The sequence below is a fragment of the Panthera pardus genome, unplaced genomic scaffold (genome assembly GCF_024362965.1).
Source record: "Panthera pardus isolate Hobbes unplaced genomic scaffold, ASM2436296v1 HiC_scaffold_21, whole genome shotgun sequence".
Lineage (NCBI taxonomy): Eukaryota > Metazoa > Chordata > Mammalia > Carnivora > Felidae > Panthera > Panthera pardus.
In genome coordinates, this window is record NW_026526777.1 from 28,533,482 (window position 1) to 28,554,374 (window position 20,893).

General features: G+C 40.4%; 1 protein-coding gene across 1 annotated transcript; it reads right to left on the minus strand.

The window, feature by feature from the left end:
• Positions 1–5,747: 5,747 nt before the first annotated feature.
• On the minus strand, positions 5,748–20,396 carry TIMM17A (translocase of inner mitochondrial membrane 17A). The gene is made up of 6 exons (XM_019431437.2): positions 20,298–20,396; positions 15,568–15,667; positions 15,386–15,449; positions 10,337–10,465; positions 9,433–9,543; positions 5,748–6,638 (listed from the first exon to the last, which is right to left on the minus strand). The coding sequence occupies exons 1-6, from the start codon at positions 20,321–20,323 to the stop codon at positions 6,553–6,555; spliced, it is 516 nt and encodes a 171-aa protein (XP_019286982.1). The 5' UTR covers positions 20,324–20,396; the 3' UTR covers positions 5,748–6,552.
• Between the last annotated feature and the right edge of the window lie 497 nt (positions 20,397–20,893).

Genomic DNA, 20,893 nt, shown 5'->3' on the forward strand with positions numbered 1-20,893 from the left:
AAAACTTCCCTTTCAGGATAGGGAGCAAGGAAAGGATGCCCTCTCTTACTCCTATTGGATTTCCAGTGCGGTAAGGCAAGAAAAAGAGAAAAAAGCCACACAGATTGGAAATACAGAACTATTTCTACTCCAGACAACATAATTGTTTACAGAGAAAATCCCAAAGTATCTCCAAAAACCTCCTAGAACTAGTAACAGTTCATCACGCTTATAGGATACAAGATCAATACATGAAAACCAATGTATTTCTATCTCCTAGTAATGAACAATGAAGTTTGAAATTTTAAAATACCATTTTTTTCATTCCCAAAATGAATTAGGAAAATGAATTAGGTTTAAATCTAACAAAATATATGCAAGATCTATACGCTAAAAACTATAGAACACTGATGAAACTCCTTCCAGCAGGCTTTTTGGTAGATATCAACAAGTTCATTGTAAAATTTACAGGAATGTGCAAAACAACTAGAATAGCCAAAGCAATTTTGAGAAAGATGAAGAAAGTTGGACTTACACTACCCAATTTCAAAACCTAACATAAAGCTGTAGTGTGATACCAGTGAAAGGTAGACACATAGAGCAATGGAACAGAATAGAGAGCCCAGAAACAGATCCATACAACTAATTTTGGCAAATGTGCAAAAAATACAAATACAGGGTGACTGGGTGGCTTAGTCATTAAACATTTGACTTCAGCTCAGGTCATGATCTCACAGTTTGTGAGTTCAGGTCCCACATCGGATGAGCTTGAGCCCTGTTTTGGGTGAGCATGAGCCCCACTTCAGGTGAACACGAGCCCTGGGTGAGTCCCACACTTCTCTCTCTTCCCCTCACTCACTTGTGCCCTCTCTCTCAAAAAAAAAAAAAAAATATATATATATATCTATCAAAAATATATAAATATAATATATAGAGAGTGAATACTATGAATGTAAATTAAAAATATATAAATATTATATATATATATATATATATATATATATATATATATATATATATATATATATATATATATCAGGGTACCTGGGTGGCTCAGTTGGTTAAGCAGTTAAGTGTCTGACTTTGGATCAGGTCACGATCTCACGGATCATGGGTTCGAGCCCCGTGTCGGGCTTTGTGCTGACAGCTCAGAGCCTGGAGCCTGCTTCAGATTCTGTGACTCCCTTTCTCTCTGCCCCTCCCCTGCTCACACTCTGTCTCTCCTTGTCTCAAAAATAAATAAACATTTAAAAAAATGTTTTAATACAATGTCTGACAAAGGACTTGTATCCATAATATATAAAGAATTCTCAAAAACAAGAAAAATAATAGGTGAAGATTTGAGTCACTTTCCAAAAAGATACAGATTGCAAATAAGCATATGAAAAGATGCCCAACATCATTAGTCATGAGAAAACTGTAAATTAAAACCACAAGATACCACTATGTACTTTGAATTGTTAAATTTAAAAAATAAGAACAAAAATTGGCATCACCAAGTGCTGGAGACGATGCAGAACATTCAGAACTCTCATATGTTCCTGGTGGAAGTGCAAAATGGTAGTCAGTTTGGAAAACATTTTGGCAATTTCTTCCAATATTAAATATATACCTACCTTATGACCCAGTAATCCTACATATTTCCCAAGAGAAATGGAAATGAAAACATATTCACACAAAAATCAGTAAGTGAATATTCCCCCCATAATGGGGAAAAAAAAATCCTTCAGCTAGTGAATGAACGAACAATGGTACATCGGTACAATGGAATACTACTCAGTGATAAAAAGGAACAGACTATTGATTCACACATTGTGGATGAATCGATCTTAAATTTTTTTTTTTTTAACGTTTATTCATTTTTGAGAGACAGAGACAGAGCATGAGCGGGGAAGGGGCAGAGAGAGAGGGAGACACAGAATCCGAAGCAGGCTCCAGGCTCCGAGCCATCAGCACAGAGGCTCAAACCCACGAACTGCGAGATCATGACCCGAGCCGAAGTCGGACGCTCAACCGACCGAGCCACCCAGGCGCCCCAGGATGAATCAATCTTAAATGCACCTTGGTAAATGAAAGAAACCAGACTCAAGACTACATATTGTATGGTTCCATTTCTATGAAACTCTTGAAGATAAATCAGAGACAGAAAACATATCAGCAGTTACCACAAGTTGGAGGTAATGTCAACAGCAGCATGAGAAAATTTGGGGGCCGATGTAACTGTTGTATGTCAAACTGTGGCAGTAGATACCTGTCTACCTTTGTCAAAACCCAAAGAACTGCTCATGACAAAGGGTGAATACCATGAATGTAAATTAAAAGAATCCACCAGGATATGAAAGATGGAAGGCATAATGCAGCTAACGAGTGTCACTGTATTACCAATGAATCACATAACCACAGTGAAGAGGGTGGGTAAGAAAGAAGTGTACATAAATAGCTCTGGAAAATGTCTTGAGTAAATATTGGACACTGAAAAGAATGGTGCATGAACACCGTACTCTAGTTGTCCAATTTGTTTCTCGCAGAGGGATGGTTTAGCAATGCTGAAATTACCTTATGTGTAACTAGCATTTAATAAGAAATTATTGTAGATAACAAGAGTCAGGTTTCTTGCTGTTAGAAGTACAGCTCAGGTCATGATCTCACATTCGTGAGCTGGAGCCTCATATAGCATGAGCTCAGGCCCCACACTGCGGGGGGGGGGGGGGGGACGACGGGCAGTGCGGAGCCTGCTTGGGATTCTCGGTCTCCCTCTCTGCCCCTCCCCTGCATGCACTCCCTCTCTCTCTCTCTCTCCAAATAAACTTTTTTAAAAAAAGTTTCAGACGACTTTTAAATTAGGTATAGATATATCTACTTATAACTTATTCGTTCACTCTATTTATCGAATGCCTATTATAAAATATATTCTTGACCTCAAGAAATTCAGTATGGGACTCAATCTGGCTTCTCCTGTGCTGTGTTGTAGACCAGTCTTTCTTATAATTACTCTATTCTGCCATTGTAGCAAGAAAGCAGCCACAGACAGTACATGTATGAAAGGAGGTGGCCGCGTTCCAGTGAGTTATTTACAAACACAGGCTGTGTGTGTTGCTTGCTGATCTATGATTAGAAGAGAATTTGGACAGTTTTAACTAAAACTAACATACCACAGGGTGGAGCTATTACCATGCTTTTATACTTTGCAGACATTTCATATATGAAAACAGATGTACTTTCAATACTAGATGCAGCTGTACCCCCACGTCATCCAATAGTTTGACTCAGAAAGTATTACATGCCAATTTCACACCAAGTGTCAGATACTAAGTGAAAAAGGGAGGAGCAGACGGGATCTTTTGGATGGGCATTTTAACCTTGAAACTGAGGAACTCACTTCATTATTCTAGGAAAAGACTAGGGAAAACGCCCTCTGTTTGTTTCTCCAATTATTGATTCTGATAATTAAAACGATTTGGTTACTTTAACTTTTATTCTGGGCTCTACTTTAGTATACCAAAATTAGTTTTAGAATATTTATTACAAACTTCAAGTCCGTATTTTAAGAAGATATTTATTAAAATCTAAACCACTTAATTTTTTATTTGCTAAACTTGAAAAAACTTAACAGAACCCAGGTGGTAGGTATATGAGTGTTCCCGGTAAAGCTCCCCTGACAATCTCTTCCTGCTATACTGGGTGTGACAACAGATAAGGAAAGGAGACCTGGCTCAGTCCAAGCACTTTCCAAGTAGGCTGCAGAGAACGCACCTGAGCTGGGTCTTTAAAAACTACCAGGAATGAGCCAGCAAAATAAGAAGCAGGCAGGCAGAGGAAATAGCACAGAAGCTCTTGGGTTGTGATAAAACAACCTGTGCCAGGAACACCACAGATGCTCTGTAGGGTTTCAAGCAGAAAAAAAAGGAATAAAGTTTGTTTTCCCCCTTTTACACTTTCTTCCTCTAGGCCTCATCTCTACAGAAGTTTGAACCACTGCCCTAAAGCTAAGCTCAACCAATAAGGGTAGAAAGCCTTTGCACAAGAGCAAAGCCTCTCCTAACTGCAAGATACAAAGAGTAAGAAGGGTATCAACCAACTAGGAGAGAGGCAGGAAGCCTGGGAAACATACTGGCAAGGTTTTATTCTATCTAGGATCCTGCATATGGTGGAATCAAATTTAAAGTTCTTCAAAAAGAATTGGATTTCCGTCTTTTTCAAATTTTTTCTCTTTTACCCCACTCCTAATTCCAGAAAATTCATTTGTAACCAAGGATTGCTTCAGATATGCTGAGTCGGAAGACACCCGTGTTAACCAATAAAATGGCAAAAACATACTAACATCCCATATACACAATCTTCAAAGAAAAAGAACTCTCAAGAAAGGAACTTACTTTCCAAACTGATAGACCATTTAAGGAATTTAGGAGACCTTGAGAATTGTACACAATTCAACATGTTCTCAGCTTTGAACTGCTCTTCTGATAGAGATGTCCTTGTACTTGTGACTTTAAGCTTAAGAGCTACAGACTTAAAAAAAAATCTCCAAAAAGATACAAAGGCCAACAAGCACGTTACTACTTGTCATTAAGAGTATGTAAATCAAAACAGGATATAATTTTTTAAAAAGGAAAATAAGTGACCCCTGGGTGGATCAGTTGGTTAAGCAGCCGACTCTTGATTTTGGTTTAGGTCATGATTTCACCATTTCTGGGGTTCAAGCCCTGAATCAGGCTCTGCGCTGACAGTGCGAAGCCTGTTAGGGATTCTCTCTCTCTCTCCCTCTCTCTGCCCCTCCCCTGCTCAAGTGCACACGCTGTCTCTCAAAAAGTAAATGGATAAACTTTTTAAAAATTAAAAAATAAAGAAAAATAAATGTTGGCAAGGATGTGGAGAAATTGGAACCCTTGTGCATTGCTGGTGGGAACACAAAATGGTGTAGCTGCTGTGAAAAAGTTTGGTGGTTCCTCACAAAATTAAACCTAGAACTACCACATACCCCAGTAATCCACTCCTAGGTATATATCCTAAAGAACTTGAAGCAGGGACTAACCCATGTTCATAGCAGTATTCACAGTCGTCAAAAGGTAGAAGCCACTCAAGTGTCCATCAATGGCGGAATAAATAAAATGTGGCATATACCTACAATGGAATATTAATCAGCCATCAAAAGAAATGAAATTTTGGTACATGCTACAACACAGACCTTTAAACACTATGCTAAATGAAATAAGATAAAGGATAAACGCTGTAGGATTCCACTTATAAGAGCTACCTGGTAGGCAAATTCAGAGACAGGAAGTAGAATTGTGGTTATCAGGGCCTAGGGGTGGGTTTGGGGAGGGGAAATGGGAAGTTATTGTTCAATGGATACAAAGTTTGTGTTGGTGATCATGAAAAAGCTTTGGATATACATAATTGTGATGATTACACCAATACTGGACTGTATTTAAATGCCCGTGAACTCTACACTTACAAATGGTTAAACTGATACACAATATTTTATGTATATCTTACCAAACATAAAAAAGATCAAACTATAGTTAGCAATTAAATGCTTACTATGCGTATGGCACTGGGCTAAAAGACAAATGTGTGTTCACTCCATCCGCACGGATTTGTTCCCCATTTCACACAGATGAACAGCCTCATGCCTTCTGTAAGGCCACATGTCATTTCCAATACAAGCAGTAAAATGGCCTATTCTGAAATGCTAACCCATTTTCCAGACCCAATCAGACCCCAAAATATACCTTTATGAAGACTGGCTTCAGGGGACTTGAGACACATTAAAATCAGCATATATTTTATTTTCAAGCACATAATAAACACTTTCCAGTGCTACTATAGCTCCCATGGATTCTTTTCATATAGAATTGGAAGGAAGTTGTTTCTGGTGAGGTTGCTGATGATCAAAAATCAAGACACAGGAGCCTCAAAGGTAAAAAGAGTTTTACATCCGACATCCTCAAAACCAAGAAATAACATTTTCACTTTAAAAATAGAGGATATTTTACCTCAGCCTTCAAAGCAGAAAGTATTTACTGTGAGATGATCCATGTTAACTCTGTGTAATTCTTCTCATACATCATTTGCTTCAAGTGACATGAGAGCCTCACTATAAAACATGCAATTTTCAATGTACTTTTCAATATTTGAAGTATTCGAGGATGGAAAGTAGAACTCTACGTCTTAAAAGAGCAAGTTCCAGCAGTTTTTTTATTGTTTGACTGACAAAACACACAAAACCAGGCAGAGAGGTCCCCAAGGAAATGATGGTCATGCTTCATTGTTGTTTGCCCTTTGGTCCTTCATCTTCTAAGCATTTGTTATATTTTCTTTTAAAGATATTAGACATTTATTTTTATCACAAATGCAATCCAAGTGTGAATAAATAAATGTATTATCTTTTCACATCTGCCCCCACCCCCCCCCCATGTTCCTTTAAATAGAAAAAAGAGCTAAGTGTCTCTTCAAAGCCTATTTGGCCATAGCTGTCCCACCTATGGTTTTAAAAGCAGACCGTAACTTATCTTCTGAAATTCCTTCTTGAACTACAGCTCATTCTGGTAAAGAAATCCTGGGAAAGAAGTCCTATTGATATTGTCGATAGTCTCCAAAAGGTGAGGATGATAACTGGGCTGAAGGCAACTGAGAGGGGTCTTCAGCAAACTGAGGACCTGCGATTAAGAAAGAAAAGAATCTTAAAAACCACCTGAATATTACACAATTAAAAAGAACAAGTGTTTGTAGAGAGTAAATCGCTCAACTCAATAAAAATAAGGTGCTACCTTAGAGCGGTCATCTGAATTTCTGCTGCCTAATTCTCATGAGAGTGCCTCCAAATTTGGTATAACATGACAGACTGGCTTCCCTTATGTTCCAGAATGAACAGATCCCAACTGCTATGCCAGGAAAGTCAGATGGATTAATTATAGCAAGAAGTGAATTCAAGTTTTTTTTTTTAGTCTTTATTTATTTTTGAGAGAGACAGAGCGTGAGTGGGGGAGGGGCAGAGAGAGAGGGAGACACAGAATCCAAAGCAGGCTCCAGGCTCTGAACTGCCAGCACAGAGCCCGATGTGGGGCTCAAATCCACGGACTGCGAGATCATGACCTGAGCCTAAGTTGGACGCTCAACCAACTGAGCTACCCAGGCGCCCCAAAAGGTAAATTCAAGTTTTTACAGCAATTGCTGTAACAAGCTGCTATAAAGATTGGAAGAATTTCACACCTCTTGACATACTTTTCAGTAGCTATTTAAAATTATTTTCACTAATTTAAGTATCTTCGTCATGTTTTAAGAGAACTCAGTGATCCAATTTATATACCCAATGAAACAGAGAATGAGTTCTGGAATGGGAAGACATTCCCTAGCTTGTTGTAGATCAAAGTTTTGTAATATTTTATTTTTGAGAGACAGAGAGAGAGAGAGAGAGAGCGAGCAAGGGAGAGGCAGAGACAGAGGGAGATACAGAATCCGAAGCAGGCTCCAGGCTCTGTCAGCACAGAGCCCAACGCAGAGCTTGAACCCGCAAACCGAGATATCATGACCTGAGCCGAAGTCATACAATTAGTCGACTGAGCCACCCAGGTGCTCCAGGTCTCGTAATATTTTAGTTTTCAAAGGATGGGAGGGGACCTATGAACTAAGAAAAAAATGTGGTTCTTAAAAATTTAAAAAAAAAGACTTTTATGGGAATAATTACAATTACATTTTCAGGGAAACTGAGACCAAAAAGTAACTATAAAGAAGGGAGAAAGAGGGCAGTGGTAAAATTCCCTGACGCTTTTCAATGCTTCAATCTAATGATAAATATTTATTTTTCACTATAAAGGCATTCTCTGTTCATTTCAGAGAACTAGAGAAGATATTGGGTGAAACAGGTAAACCAAAGGTAACCATTATTAGAGTTTTATCTAATTTTGGTCACTGTTTTAAAAACTTGTTCATGTAAGTTAATTGGAAAAATATGCTTAACTCTTCCTTCAGAGATTCCTCTCCCCAACACAGCTTTTCAGAAACACATCTCCTGTCTCAAGTAAAATGCACTTCTTTTGAAGATCTCTTCTGAGGAAAAAAGCCTGAAGCAAAGTAACCAAGATTAATTCCTATAAGACAATGTAACATGGGACACCTGGCTGGCTCAGTCGGTAGAGTATGTGACTCGTGATCTCGGGGTCATGAATTCAAGCCCCGCGTTGGGTGAAGAACCTACTTAAAAAAAAAAAAAAAGGCAGTGTAACTAATGTTTTTGTTATATCAGTCTCTGAATTTCTGAAAAAATGAAAATTTTCTGATGTTTTATGTGAAGCCTTTCACACTAACGTAGGTAAAAACAAACTACGAAGCAAAATTAGAAAGTGCTTATCCTAACAGAGTACTAACTCAGAAGTAATGATGAAAAACCAGAAACAGAAGGTGACAGGATCCAGGAGGTCCCCAGATCATCCTTGGCATCTACGGAGCAGTGTGCTTGACACTTGTGCCAAAAAGACACTGAATCTCTTGCTAGGCGCCTGAGGGAAATCAAATCAAACTGGGAGCTATGATCTATTCCTAACTCTATGCTGAATCTTTTCCAAGCTCCAAAAATAATTTTCAACATGTGTTGCTCTTCTGCATATTTCCTTCCCCAAATGCCAGGTCAAATTTTTCCGACTAAAATCCTCACAGTTATCTCTCTGCTTCCTTCCAATGTCAAGGAATATTGCCCCTTTACAGACAAAGGGAATGCTGGCCCTTTACAGACAAATGAAGTTTTCTGCAGTTGTAAGAAAGTGCACAATTTAACAGCTAAGCAGATATTCCGTGACCGTGTAACGATCACTTAACCCATAATTTAACTTTTCCCCATACACCATGTAAGAACAACAATTAGCAACAAATTATTTTACCAACTTTTCAAAAAAAAATTTCCCTGCCAACCCTCAAGTGGCCCTCCCAAACACAGCCACTTTCTACCACTATATTTCATTCTCTTCACAGCAAGCAACACAATCAAATCTCATTTATCTGTTAATGTGTTAGTGTGTCTTCTCCCACCAGAATGTAAGTCCTTGTTCATCACTATATCCCAGCATCTAGAACAGGGCATGGCACATACACATACAGTAAGAGGTTGTCGACTATCATTATTGTTAATACATCTGCAAGGACCTTTCTTCAAGCATAAAACGACTTGGCAATTTCTTAGAATAAGCACACGAACACTGACAAAAACTGAGAACTGTAAGAAAAATCAACAGCAAACCATCTCAGTAAAGCATTTTGGTGACTGTGGTTAAACACAATAACTATATCCACATCTACCTTTTCAAATGGAACCAGGGCCTAGTATCGTAATCTTCGTGAACCATGGCAAATGTAGAAATCACAAACTAACACATTTTAGCAGACAAGATAGGTTCTCTCTCAACATCAGGAGATCATTCCAGTGTGTGAGCTATGGTAGTAAGCAGAAAGAAGACTCACCATTGGGAAATTGTGCAGAGGCAAATCTTGTCAATAAGATACCAGCTCCTTCAATTAAAGCTAGGAGAATGCCACCCATCGCGGCTGACCCAACCATGGCCACTGGTCCATCTGAATACATTAATAACAAAGAGATTGCTTTAATAGAAATCTACTTTAATATAAGATATAGTAAAGGAAAGAGCTGTCCAAATGGCTACATGCTACCCTCCCTCCCCACCCTTTTTCTCGCTAACACCAAATGTCAACAAACTAAGGCCCACAGGTCAAATCCAGCTCACTGCCTGTTTATATAAAGTTGTATTGGTACAGTCATGCTCATTCATTTACATATAGTCTATGGTCGCTTTCATGTTACAACCACAGAGCTGAGTATCCGTTGACAAAGACCTAAAATATTTACCATCTGGCCCTTTACAGAAAAAGTCTGCTGATCCCTGGCCTAAACTACTAACTCCCCATAAATTCTGAGTTGCTTTCTGTTCCAAAGATCCAAAGATGGTTCTAAACTCATTATTCCTAACAATGCTATGTGGCAGGTATGATTATTAACTCTAGAGTCCCGATGAGGAAACTATGGCACAAAAAGTTTGGCAAACTGCCTAGTCACACAGTAGTAAATAGCAGAATTGGAACTTGAAATGCTCTTAACCACTGTATAGGTCAGAACTCCACACTCTCTCATTCTCAAATATTCCAAATAAATAGATATTCCTATTCCCAACCCCCCTCCCCAAGTCACCATATACATTCATGCTTTACTAAACTACTCGATGCTTGCTTTTATGTATTACCAATGCCATTAAATTAAGATAGATAAGGTTTTCCAAAAAGTCTTGCTTCTACTAGTGTGTCTATAATGATTGGTTACTTTTTCCCCTCTTTTTTAATAATGATTGCTTACTTCTTGCTGCCAGTATGGCTCCTGTTAAGGCACCACTTGTGATGGAGTTCCAGGGATCTTCTTTTCCTCTGACTTGAACCATACTGCAGTCAATCATGGAAAATAAACCACCCCAAACTGCAAAACTACCTATTTTATTAAAAAAAACAAAAATTTCATTTTTCATCTTATATTTAAAATATTACAGCCAAAAATAACTTTAACAATACTATATTCTTAAAACTCTCACACTCTAAACTAATACATGCAAAGACAAGTTTGGATAAGCACTGAACAAAACGCAGAATACTTATCTTTTTAATAAAGCTTGGGTTGTATTTTATCTGCTGGAAAATTAGCAATGGCCCAAAGCCTAAAAGAAATAAGCAGGCCTAGAAGAGTCAGGCTAAACACATTCAAGTCTCTCTGTATCTCTGTTCAAAAGGCAATAAACACAACAAAGCCACACTGTTTCTTCCTTTTTTTATTTTTATACCTCTACATTACCTCTATTTTTTCTTTCATTAAGTGTCACTGAGCATATATACACTCTATGAAATCGCCAATGGGGATACTAAAGAAATCCAGCTATCCTGGAATGTATTATAGGTGTAAGCCAATACATGTCAAGTGGCTCATGACTGAAACAAATAGTTAGAATTGTGGAACATCAAGGGGAGAGAAATTATCCTTCCCCTCTCCTTCTATTCCTCAACCATGAAACTAAAACCAACACTAAATCAAGTTACTTCGCACTTAAACTCTCCTAAACTCAATAACCATTTTGTCAAATAGAAAACAAACAGCCACACATACATATACACAAGCACACACAAAATGTAGAAAGACAACACTAAAATTTTAACTGTCGGCATCTCTGGGTGACATAGCACATGACTTAGTTTCTTTGTGCTTGCTTTACTATCCAAATCTTCTAAAATGAGCACACATGACTTATATGTATTAAGAGTTGTTATGTTTATCATGATTAAAGAAGAAAAACTGCCCCAAAGAGCACCAGTCACTTTATTCTTTATCCTCTGAAATCTCAAAGTAGTAGGGGTGTGTTAGTAAGGGCAATACACTGGGTTCCATCAAATGTCAGACCCAAATCATCACCAAAATCCTTTCCCAGTTTTCACATTATCTATCCACTAAATCTAGTAGATACAACCAGTTGCAGCATAGCATAAGCTCTCATTCTGGGTCCAATACTAGATATCATATACTATATAAAAATAAACTAGTTCTGTTTTCTAACTCAGTAATTCTGTGCCCTGGGAGAGATCTGATGCCTAGGTATATTAGAACTGCTTCACTAAATTCCTCAAACAAGGCTCTCCCACTCCCTCAAGAGTGTGAAACCTGCCCATCCTCCAAGAATAACTGCCAGAGTAAGCTATGGTTACTGATGAGAATGGAAACATTGAGTCCAAGCAGGGCAAGGAGAATGTCCGCACAGATGGGTGGCCGAGGGTGAGGAGGCTGTCTGAACAGAGGGGTGGCCCAGTGTGAAGAGCCAGAGCCAAAGCAGTGTAAGCAAGGGTCCTCAAGGAAGGACAGCCAGGCATGAAGTTGAGTGTATCCTTGTGGAAGGGTGGCCTGATGTGGGGTGCCACAGCCCAAGCAGGACAAGGAGGGAGGTATTCATATAAAAAGAGAGAAGGTAAGAATAAATCCAGTGGAGCTGGATTGGAATTGAAGTATAAGTGTCATCTCATGACTTTCAACATGTATGTACAGATATAAATTTGGGTTTATATATTTATATCATGGTTAGTGTGTATTCACATATACACACATACATCCCCAAGCTCTATTATAAAGAGGGCCTGGGAACAGCAACACCCCAATAGCGATGATACACTTTGTGTCCAGATTTTGGCTTCTAAATACCATTCTCAATTAAACAGAACCAGAGCTGTGTGGAGAAATGGCTGACTTCATGGATAGAGCAGGGTAAGTATACGATGAGCCTGGAGTATCTTATTCCAAAATGCAAAAGATGCTTTAAGAATAATAGGGATGTGTTAAAAGTCCCCCATGAAATTTCCCCTATGAAAATGTAAGACTCTTCAGGATACAACTGTGATTTTCCATGTTGCCTGTCCCTTGGATTTTGACTGGAAAAGCTCAGCAAATGCTCACTGAATTAAATTGAAAATGTTATCCCAGTAGTAAAAAAAAAATTTTTTTTTAATATTTATTCATTTTTGAGAGAGAAAGAGAGCGCGAGTGGGGGAGGGGCAGAGAGAGAGAGAGAGAGAGAGAGAGAGAGAGAGAGAGAGAGAGAGAGAGAGAGAGAGAGACACACAGACAGAATCTGAAGCAGGCTCCAGGCTTTGAGCTATCAGCACAGAGTCCAATGTGGAGCTTGAACTCACAAACCCTGAGATCATGACCTGAACCCGAGTCAGTGGCTTAACTGACTGAGCAACCTAGGCACCCCTCATCCCAGTATTGTTAATTTAAAAAAAAAAATTTTTTTTTAATGTTTATTTATTTTGAGAGACAGACACAGAGTGTGAGAGGGAGTGGGGCAGAGAGAGAGGGATACACAGAATTGGAAGCAGGCTCCAGGCTCCGAGCTATCAGCACAGAGCCCGACGCGGGGCTCAAACTCACAAACCGCGAGATCATGACCTGAGCTGAAGTTGGCCACTTAATGGACTGAGCCACCCAGGCACCCCTTAATTTTTTTTTAACCATTTATTCATTTTTGAGAGACAGAGCACGAGCAGGGAGGGGCAGAGAGAGAGGGAGACACAGAATCCGAAGCAGACTCTAGGTTCTGAGCTGTCAGCACAGAGCCTGACATGGGGCCGGAACCCACAAACTGTGAGATCATCATGATCTGAGCCAAAGTCAGATGCTTAACCAACTGAGCCACCCAGGCACCCCTCATGCCAGTATTTTTTAAAAAGCAAGGCACCATAAAGATTTTTCAATAGCTTTCTTAAAAAACCAATCCCAAGGATTGAAATAAACAATCCCAATTCATTCATACCACAACTTACTCTTCCTCTATTTTACCTTGATTGTTTAATTTTAGAACACTTTTAAAGTCACAGAAAAGTTGTGAAGATATAGAGTTCCCATATATCCCACATCCAGTTTCCCCAATTTTTTAAATTATTATTTATTATTATTTATTTATTATTATTATTATTTTTAACGTTTATTCATTTTTGAGACAGAGAGAGACAAAGCATGAACGGGGGAGGGTCAGAGAGAGGGAGATACAGAATCTGAAACAGGCTCCAGGCTCTGAGCTGTCAGCACAGAGCCCGACGCGGGGCTTGAACTCACGGACCGAGAGATCATGACCTGAGCCGAAGTCGGCCGCTTAACCGACTGAGCCACCCAGGCGCCCCTATTTTTTTTTTAAGAGAGAGAGAGCGCTAGTGAGGGAGAGGGGCAGAGGGGGAGGAGGGGGGGGAGGGGGGGGAGAGGGGGAGAGAGAGGACTATTTCTTCTGATGCACAAAATTACTAAGGAATGACTAAAAGAGGGAGAGGGAGAGGGAGAGGGAGAGGGAGAGGGAGAGGGAGAGGGAGAGGGAGAGGGAGAGGGAGAGGGAGAGGGAGAGGGAGAGGGAGAGGGAGAGGGAGAGGGAGAGGGAGGAGAGGGAGAGGGAGAGGGAGAGGGAGGAGAGGGAGAGGGAGAGGGAGAGGGAGAGGGAGAGGGAGAGGGAGAAAGAGAGAGAATTTTAAGCAGTCTTGAGCCTGACACAGAGCTTGATCCCACGACCCTGGGATCATGACCTGAGCCAAAATCAAGAGTTGGACACTCAACCGACTGAGCCACCCAGGCCCCCCAGTTTCCCTAACTTCTAACATCTTACATTTCCATGGTGCATTTGCACAATTAATGACCCAATATCAATATATTATTAAAGTCCACACTTAATTCAGATTTCTTTAGTTTCTATGTCTTTTTTCTGTTCCAGGATACCAAATTACATTTAATGGTCATGTCTCTTTAAGCTCCTCTTGGCTGTAACATTACCTGATTGTTTTTTCATTCACTGAAAAGCATAATATGACAGAAGCAGCTCTTAAAACATATATAAAAACCTATATGACTTCTGCATATACTGGGAATTCAGGATCTGGTGTGTGCTTTAATACAACTTATCATTCTTGAACAACATGGTAACCATTAAAGGAAAGGAAAATGAGTAACTATTTACCTTCCAGAGAATATAATTATTTCATAGGAAAGAAAAAGATATACCATCACTTCAGCTCTCAGAGCTTTGATTCCCTCATCTGGAAAATGGGGATAATAATACTGACCTCATGTTATTGTGACGATTAAAATAATGTTGTGGAACCCTTAGCAGAGTGCTTGGCACACAGCAAGCACTCCATAAGTGGCAGCTCTTAGCTAGTCTTCCAAAGAAAAATTTGCTAAAAACAAAGACAGGACTATTTCTTCTGATGCACAAAATTACTAAGGAATGACTAAAAGTATTTAATTTTTTTCATGTGTTCTATATGGTCTCTCCAAACCAACTGTATCTTCGTATATGAATATAGTCTCTAAGTTTTTTTTATCTCTCTTCTTCCAACTTCTGAATAACCAAGTTTAAAAAGCGTAATGAATTCTTTTCAAATTTTGCAATGACCTCTGTGCAACATCCAAAGCCGAACCTTGGAGAGAAGCCTGATCGGCATCATCAGTTTGTCTCTCACGAAACCTCAATCCTTCAGATCACTTTCTCTTCAGTTTTATATTACCCCAGAAGCTATCACTCTTGACGCTCACAAACTGAAGCTTTAAACACACTGTCTTCCTTTTAGGTAAGAAGAAAAAAACAAAACCAAAATACCACTGAGCATTTGAAGGACAGAGACAAAATTTTCAAATGAATGGATACAGCAATTCCAGTTAACTTTCTGAATAAATCATAAATCAAGAAGAACTTATAGTAATTTCTAACAAGCTGTTACACTGAACGAAACTCACTAACTGGTATAAGCTAAAAACGAAGAAAAAAACCAGAGCTGCGTCTTTAAATGAACAAGGAAAGCTAGTACGAAGTACAAATGGAAAAATTCTGCTTACCTCCCAACTGTGGAGCCCTGGTTTTAATAGCTGTCAAACTCCCTCGTAGTCTGTGGTTTACTCCCTATAAAGAAGCAACCAAAAATACATCAGAAATACATTTCCAACCCACTGATAGGGCCACCGGCGATATTAGCGAACCCAGATTTCAAATGATAAAATAAGACCATTCACCCACTTACCACTGGAGAATTGCGAAAACCTTTGATTGCTTGAAAGATACCACCACCTATGGTACCCATCGTAAAGGCCCCACCACAATCATCCACAATTCGCCAAGGGCTAAGAATGGGAAAAAAAACAAAAATAAAAAGATGACTGTATTTCTCATTCATAAACCATAAAACTTTCTTTGCTAACATACCAAGGGATACAACAGATTCCAATACAGGGCTTACTTCAACCAATAAAATAAACATGTAGACAAAGATAAAGGATTCTGAACATATTGGTGTCTATTCAGCTCCAAGCCATAAGGAATGGAACTGGCTTTAACTCCCTAGTGTTAACAGCACTTAATTTTCACTTAATAATTACTGCATCTACGTTGGGCAGTGTGCAAAAGTGAATGAGCAAATATTTAGGAAATTACATTATAATCAATGTTGATCCAATCTCCCAGGAACCAAAGTAAGCTCTCCAGCTGCAGTAAAATTTAAAGTTGAGACCCCCCAAAGTGAAGATTCAATAGGGGCAGAGGGAGACAAATTTAAACATTTAAAAAAAAAATTTTTTTAACATTTATTTATTTTTGAGACAGAGAGAGACAGAGCATGAATGGGGGAGGGTCAGAGAGAGGGAGACACAGAATCTGAAACAGGCTCCAGGCTCTGAGCTGTCAGCACAGAGCCTGACGCGGGGCTCGAACCCACGGACCGTGAGATCATGACCTGAGCCGAAGTCGGCCGCTTAACCGACTGAGCCACCCAGGCGCCCCTTAAACATTTTTTAAAGTATGAAATTCTTTCCGGGTTTACTGAGTCCCAGTTAGCACCTGGAACTTTACTTTGTATCAGGTCCATTTACACACTGGAATACTCTAATCTCCAATAATTAGAGTTTAAATTTGTAAACTTAGCTTCCAAATGTAGCAACCTAACTTATACAACACAATGAAATCTGAATGATGTCATCAGTAGAACAAGAACTACTATTCTAGGAATTTGGCTTATAAAAAAGTCTGTGAATGAGTAAATTCATTATATATTTTTAAAGTTTATTTATTTATTCTGTGAGAGAGACAAAATCCCAAGCAGGCTCCACAGTGTCAGTGCGGAGCCCGACACGGGGCTCAAGCCAACAAATCACAAGATCATGACCTGAGCTGAAATCAAGAGTTGGACGCTTATCGGACTGAGCCACCCAGGTGCCCCTCACGCGGCACATATTCCAATTGTCACAAGCAGGATGCTTGGGGGCCTTGCTACCCAAGGTTTGTTTTTGTGATCCTAAAAGCAAATTCAGCAACACCTGGAGTTTGTTAGACCTGCAGGCTCTCAACACCGTACCCAGTATCTACTGATTCAGTCTATGGTTCAACACAATGCCAAGGTGATCTGATTTCACTTTTTTTTTTAAATTTTTTTTTTAACGTTTATTCATTTGTGAGACAGAGAGAGACAGAGCATGAACGGGGGAGGGTCAGAGAGAGAGGGAGACACAGAATCTGGAACAGGCTTCAGGCTCTGAGCAGTCAGCACAGGGCCCGACGCGGGGCTCGAACCCACATACCGCAAAATCGTGACCTGAGCCGAAGTCGGACACCCAACCGACTGAGCCACCCAGGCGCCCCAATCTGATTTCACTTTAACAGTTTAAGCAGTGGTTTGAAACTAAAAAGGACTGAGAAAATTTCTTTGCTAGAAACACTAAGAGGAAGTACAGAGAAAAGATAAAGGAGAATGAATCAGTGGCTCCCTCTGAATGGTGGGCCAGTAACTTTAAAAGATTTAGTCCAGGGGCGCCTGGATGGCCCAGTTGGTTGAGCATCTGACTTTGGCTCAGGTCATGATCCCACGGTTCATGGGTTCTGTGCTGACACATGGGAGCCTGCTTCAGATTCTGTGTCTCCCTCTGTCTCTGGCCCTCCCCGCTCATGTTCGTTCTCTCTCTCAAAAATAAATAAAAATTAAAAAAAAAAAAAAAAAGATCTAGTCCAAATGATTTTATTAGTTGAGGATTAAAATAATCAGTAAAGAACAGCAGGATTCAGATCAGAGAGCAGAGTATTCCAAGAGAGGATGTCCAAAACAAAGGCAAGATGGAAATGGTTTCCGGCTAAATCTGGTTAAATTCTGGCTAAATCAAAATGTTCCTGCAGAGAAGTGACAGACTATACAAAAGGAAGATTGAAGCTAGACTCTAAAAGAATACAAATACTAGGGGCGCCTGGGTGGCTCAGTTGATTAAGCATCGGACTTTGGATTTTGGCTCAGGTCATGATCTCATGGTTCTTGAGTTTGAGCCCCGACTAGCTGCACACTCACAGCACAGAACCAGTTTAGGATTCTCTATGTCCCTGCTCCCAACCCACCCTGTTGCTCACTCTCTCTGTCTCTGTCTCTCTCTCTCAAAAATAAACAAACTTTTTAAAAAATAATAAAAGAATGTAAATACAAATACAGGGAACAAATAACAACACAATTAAGTTTTCATTTGTTAAGTATTAACTATGTTGTAGGTGCCTTCAATGCAAATAAGACCTATGATTTTCAAAAAAGTTAGGTTATTTTCCTGTAGAATCTCTAATCTTAACTTTGCAGAAAAAGTATTCCTGTCTCCTCTTCATTTTACAGGTGAACAGTCTCAGATAGAGATTAAGTAAATTTCCCAATGTCATATACATAACTAGTACAATTTAAATACAAAAATCTAGAACTTCAAAACTCTAAATCGTTTCCATTATATCGTACAGACTATGGGTTTTTGAAAAGAAACCTATGATAAAAGAAGTACTTAGGATGATTAAGCCCATATGATGTATTAAAGTGGGCTGGAGGTAAGGAGAGCAATTAGGAAGGTATTGTAAAAGGCATAAGGATGCCGGTAAGATCGTGACAACAGGAATGGAAAGGCAGATTATGAAAGAATTCAGACTGCTTACGGTATGCCTGTTTGGAGGCTGGGTGGTGTGGAGGGAGGAAAAAGATGCTTATAGTTTGAGGGTGAATGACTTGAGAAAATGCTCTTATCAAACAGGGCAGTACAGAAGATCAGAGTAACTTTTCTTTAATGTTTATTTATTTTTGAGAGAGAGACAGAGCACGGACACGGGAGGGGCAGAGAGAGAAGACGACACAGAATCTGAAACAGGCTCCAGGCTCTGAGCTGTCATCAGAGTCAGACGCAGGGCTTAAACTCGTGAACTGCAAGATCATGACCTGAGTCAAAGTAGGATGCTTAACTGACTGAGCTATCTAGATGCCCCAGATCAAAGTAGTTTTCACTACAAAACTAACCAGACAACTGACTCTATTGCTTCAGGACATATGTACTAAGAGAAAACAAAGGGACCACCTAATTGATTAGATAAAAATTCATTGTAACGTCTTTAACTCAACAAAGTTAAAAAATATATCCAACAGCTGCTGATAACAGCAGTCTACAATGTGCTGAATTCGGCACATGTAAGCATGACTTAGGAAGAAGGATAATTATGTTTGGTAATTTTAAATTTTTTTGAGTTTACCTATTTATTTTGAGAGGGCGAGAGCATGCAGGAGGGGCAGAAAGAGAGAGCGGGAGAGAGAGGGAGGGACGGAGAATCCCACACAGGCTCCACGATGTCAGCCTGAGCGGGACACCGGGCTCAATCTCACCAACTGAAAGACCATGACCTGAGCCTAAGTCAAGAGTCAGATGCTTAACCAACTGAGGCACCCAGGCACCCCTTGGTAATTTTAAAGAGCCAGGAGGTACTGAAACATATGCCCTGTATCCTAGTTGAGGGATTAAAAAAAAAAAAAAGAAAAGGTACAAAGCAGGTAACATGGCTACTGCTGGCAAGATAATAATATAAAGTCCTGGTCACCTTCACAAATTGAGGACACCTTGCCTTTTGCTCTCACACAATTAAACAGTTGATTAGCCCAAATAACCAAGATTTGATTTCTCACTTAAGAACCACCCCCCCCCCAAGCTTTAAAGTTAGGCAACCTGAGACTTCTTACAGCAATTCTGCCGTTTTATGTGCCTGACTTACTCATGCTTTTACTCTTTTGAACCTATAAAGTGGTGAGCACAGAGACCTCATTCAAATACTGAATGAATACGTGAGTTTCTGTTCATGGCTTCTTAAAGAACACATGCTACTATCTCTATTTTCCAGATAATTCTTGTCCCCCTTGTCTACCAAGGGAGAATTCCAAGCACGAATACGAGACCCCTGCCTAGAGGAGTTTATTCAGACCCTTTGGGTAAAATCTCTGTTCCACACATTGGAAATGCTTAGCCCTGCGAACATATCCCCGATACAAATAATGCCTCCAGAATGGCACTCCCTCAGAGCCCTACTGTCCCTTCTTCAACACAGGAACTGATCAAAGCGTGGCACGGGGACGCGTCCAAGGTCACCTCAGCGTACAGGGGGGATTATTACTAACCCCGCACAAGGCGACCGCGTCCTGGGCTGGGAGCAGGTTCCGAGGCTCCCACTAGCCCAAGTCTGGACCTCCTCATCCAACGCAAGGTCACCAGAGTGCCAGGTTGGAGGCGGCGAGGCTGTCATGCCGCCCAGGGAGCACAGGACTGAGAAGCCGACTGGCTGCTCAAGACGGTGCTGCCTACGGTGAACAAACCCACGCCGACAAGCCTGCGACTGAGGCCGGCCTGCACCTCAGGGGACTGGGCAGGGGAGAACGAGGACCGTGAGCAGAGCGGCAGGACTAAAAGCAAGGACAGTGGTAAATCTCACCAAGGCTCTCTCGCATACTCCTCCATCTTGACTCCACCGGCGCGAGTGATGCCGGGCAAGCTGGGCGGAGCCTGACCCTAGCGGCGGAAGTGATCGCGAGAGCAAGGGCGTTAAAGTCTATGTGGATTGGTTCACCGTTTCCTCCCGCAACCAATGGGAGCCTGCACTTCAGGGCAGCGTGAGGGCGGGGCAGCGGCGCGACGCGACAGAGCTGGCTCTGCCCGGGTCCCCAAAAGCTGCTAGTCTTGGCTACGTAGACTGGCAGCAACACAGTGGCGAGGAGTTCGAATTACCTGGTCACTGAAGGTTCCGAGGACTGAGCTGACCTGGCATTATTCTTTTAGGGTTCACCAAACTTCCTAAATATGTTTCTTTTTTCCTTTTTTTTTTTTTTTTTAGTACTTTGGCTGCCAACTTGGGAATCGATGCTGGCTAATTCGCCATGGTGTGTGAAGCTTTTACAAACTACACGTAGCAGGAGCAGGATTCGGGCAGACAGTGTCACAGTCCCTTATAGTCACAGTGCTTGGAATGTGATAGATGTTCGATAAATGTTTTTGAAATGAACTTACCTGGGCCATCGTGAACTCTCCGAC

What these genes read in the sequence shown, in the direction of transcription:
- TIMM17A (XM_019431437.2), bottom strand. Translation starts at nt 20,323, where the DNA reads ATGGAGGAGTATGCGAGAGAGCCTTG. An exon ending in GTTTTCGCAATTCTCCAGTG is followed by an intron (nt 15,450 to 15,567) that starts GTAAGTGGGTGA and finishes GCTTCTTTATAG; the next exon opens with GGAGTAAACCACAGACTACG. An exon ending in CAGGGCTCCACAGTTGGGAG is followed by an intron (nt 10,466 to 15,385) that starts GTAAGCAGAATT and finishes TTAATAAAATAG; the next exon opens with GTAGTTTTGCAGTTTGGGGT.